Genomic DNA, 1,386 nt, shown 5'->3' on the forward strand with positions numbered 1-1,386 from the left:
CTTTAAATAATCTTCTGTGGGTATTTTCACAGTCAAATTTATTTTACGATTAATTAATCGAAACATCATGTAATTAATTAGATTAAAGATTTTAATCAACTGACAGCCCTAATGTATATATGTACATATATATGGATCACTGGTGCTCCACTGTAGGTTAACAGGTTAACTTTTCTGCTTGACACATTTTGCTAACTGCTAATCAATGTGATTCTGTATCTGTTCATGAAATTGTGAAATTCTGTGTACTCTAAAAATGTTCATGTTTTTTTCCTATACCCTCGATGTTTGGCAATGAATGAAATGTTTAATACCAATTTATTTTTTGTAACGATTACTCTCAGCCAAGATATTGATCTAAAGTGGTTAGTCTTTTCTCCAGCTGAGTAAGTGAAGACAATGAAGGACTCTTCACCTTTATGGCCTGCAGCTCTTTTCCTTTGTCTTTTTCTTCTCTAATTTTCTGACGCCCATCATCTTCATCATTCCCATTGTTCTCTCTTTCCATCCGCTCCCTTCTTTCCCGCCATTCTCTCTCCTGAGGATCCTCTGCAAGTTGGATTAGGTAAGATGATAAGAAAAGAGAAGAACTGAACATTGCAGACACAAACTAAATGACACAAAAGCCCAATTTTAAAAGTATAATCATGTTTCTACAGATGCTGCTGTGGTCCTGCATCTCACCTAGCATCTTCCTGCCGATGTCCTGAAATATTCTTCGTTTCTTCCTCTCCTCGTCCACTTGTTTGCGGCGATCCTCTGTCTGCTGCTCCCTCCGTTTGATGGCCTCAGCTTCCCGCTCTGCTTTAGACAAGAACTTGGGCTGGAACAGGAACAAATGTTTAGAAAAAACAACAACAGTGGAATGCATTTGCATAAATATAAAAAAAATAAATCTCTTCACCTTAGATTCTGCCTCTTCTTCTACTTTCTTCTTAGCAAGCAGCTCTTCAAGAGAAAGAGGCTGCACCTGGAACAGTGCAGAAACAGTGTAAAAAAGTGCACAGTACGCAACATTCAAACTTGAAATGACTTCTAATAGAGCACCTTCTCTTTCTTCTCATTTTCCTCCTCTTCCTCTTTTTTCACATCCTTCTCCCTCTTTATTTTCAAATCCTTGGATTTAGGAGAAGTGCTCCTGGGAGGAAAAAGCAACACTTTATAACCGAGTATTAAAGTCATCACGAAATCAACATTGATAATACTTCTTTTAATGCAATATTGCAGTGTTCATAACAAATTTCTGCACATCATCAATTTTTCTTTAATTCATGTGCCCATTTTTTCTCATTTGAGAATCACTTGGATATATCGGTCACAATAGGGAAGAAAAAATGATTGCAACTTCCATTTCATGCCGACTTTAATATATATATATATATATAT

General features: G+C 36.4%; 1 protein-coding gene across 1 annotated transcript; it reads right to left on the reverse strand.

The window, feature by feature from the left end:
- Positions 1 to 94: 94 nt before the first annotated feature.
- LOC107682952 (probable ATP-dependent RNA helicase DDX23) lies at positions 95 to 1,182 on the reverse strand. The gene is made up of 4 exons (XM_016479057.1): positions 1,048 to 1,182; positions 905 to 970; positions 685 to 823; positions 95 to 549 (listed from the first exon to the last, which is right to left on the reverse strand). The coding sequence occupies exons 1-4, from the start codon at positions 1,180 to 1,182 to the stop codon at positions 341 to 343; spliced, it is 549 nt and encodes a 182-aa protein (XP_016334543.1). The 3' UTR covers positions 95 to 340.
- Between the last annotated feature and the right edge of the window lie 204 nt (positions 1,183 to 1,386).

The sequence above is a fragment of the Sinocyclocheilus anshuiensis genome, unplaced genomic scaffold (genome assembly GCF_001515605.1).
Source record: "Sinocyclocheilus anshuiensis isolate Anshui unplaced genomic scaffold, SAMN03320099.WGS_v1.1 C32745565, whole genome shotgun sequence".
In the NCBI taxonomy this organism is placed as follows: Eukaryota; Metazoa; Chordata; class Actinopteri; order Cypriniformes; family Cyprinidae; genus Sinocyclocheilus; species Sinocyclocheilus anshuiensis.

What these genes read in the sequence shown, in the direction of transcription:
- LOC107682952 (XM_016479057.1), bottom strand. Translation starts at nt 1,182, where the DNA reads ATGACTTTAATACTCGGTTATAAAGTGTTGCTTTTTCCTCCCAGGAGC. An exon ending in AAGAAGAGGCAGAATCTAAG is followed by an intron (nt 824 to 904) that starts GTGAAGAGATTT and finishes TTCCTGTTCCAG; the next exon opens with CCCAAGTTCTTGTCTAAAGC. An exon ending in CATCGGCAGGAAGATGCTAG is followed by an intron (nt 550 to 684) that starts GTGAGATGCAGG and finishes TCCAACTTGCAG; the next exon opens with AGGATCCTCAGGAGAGAGAA.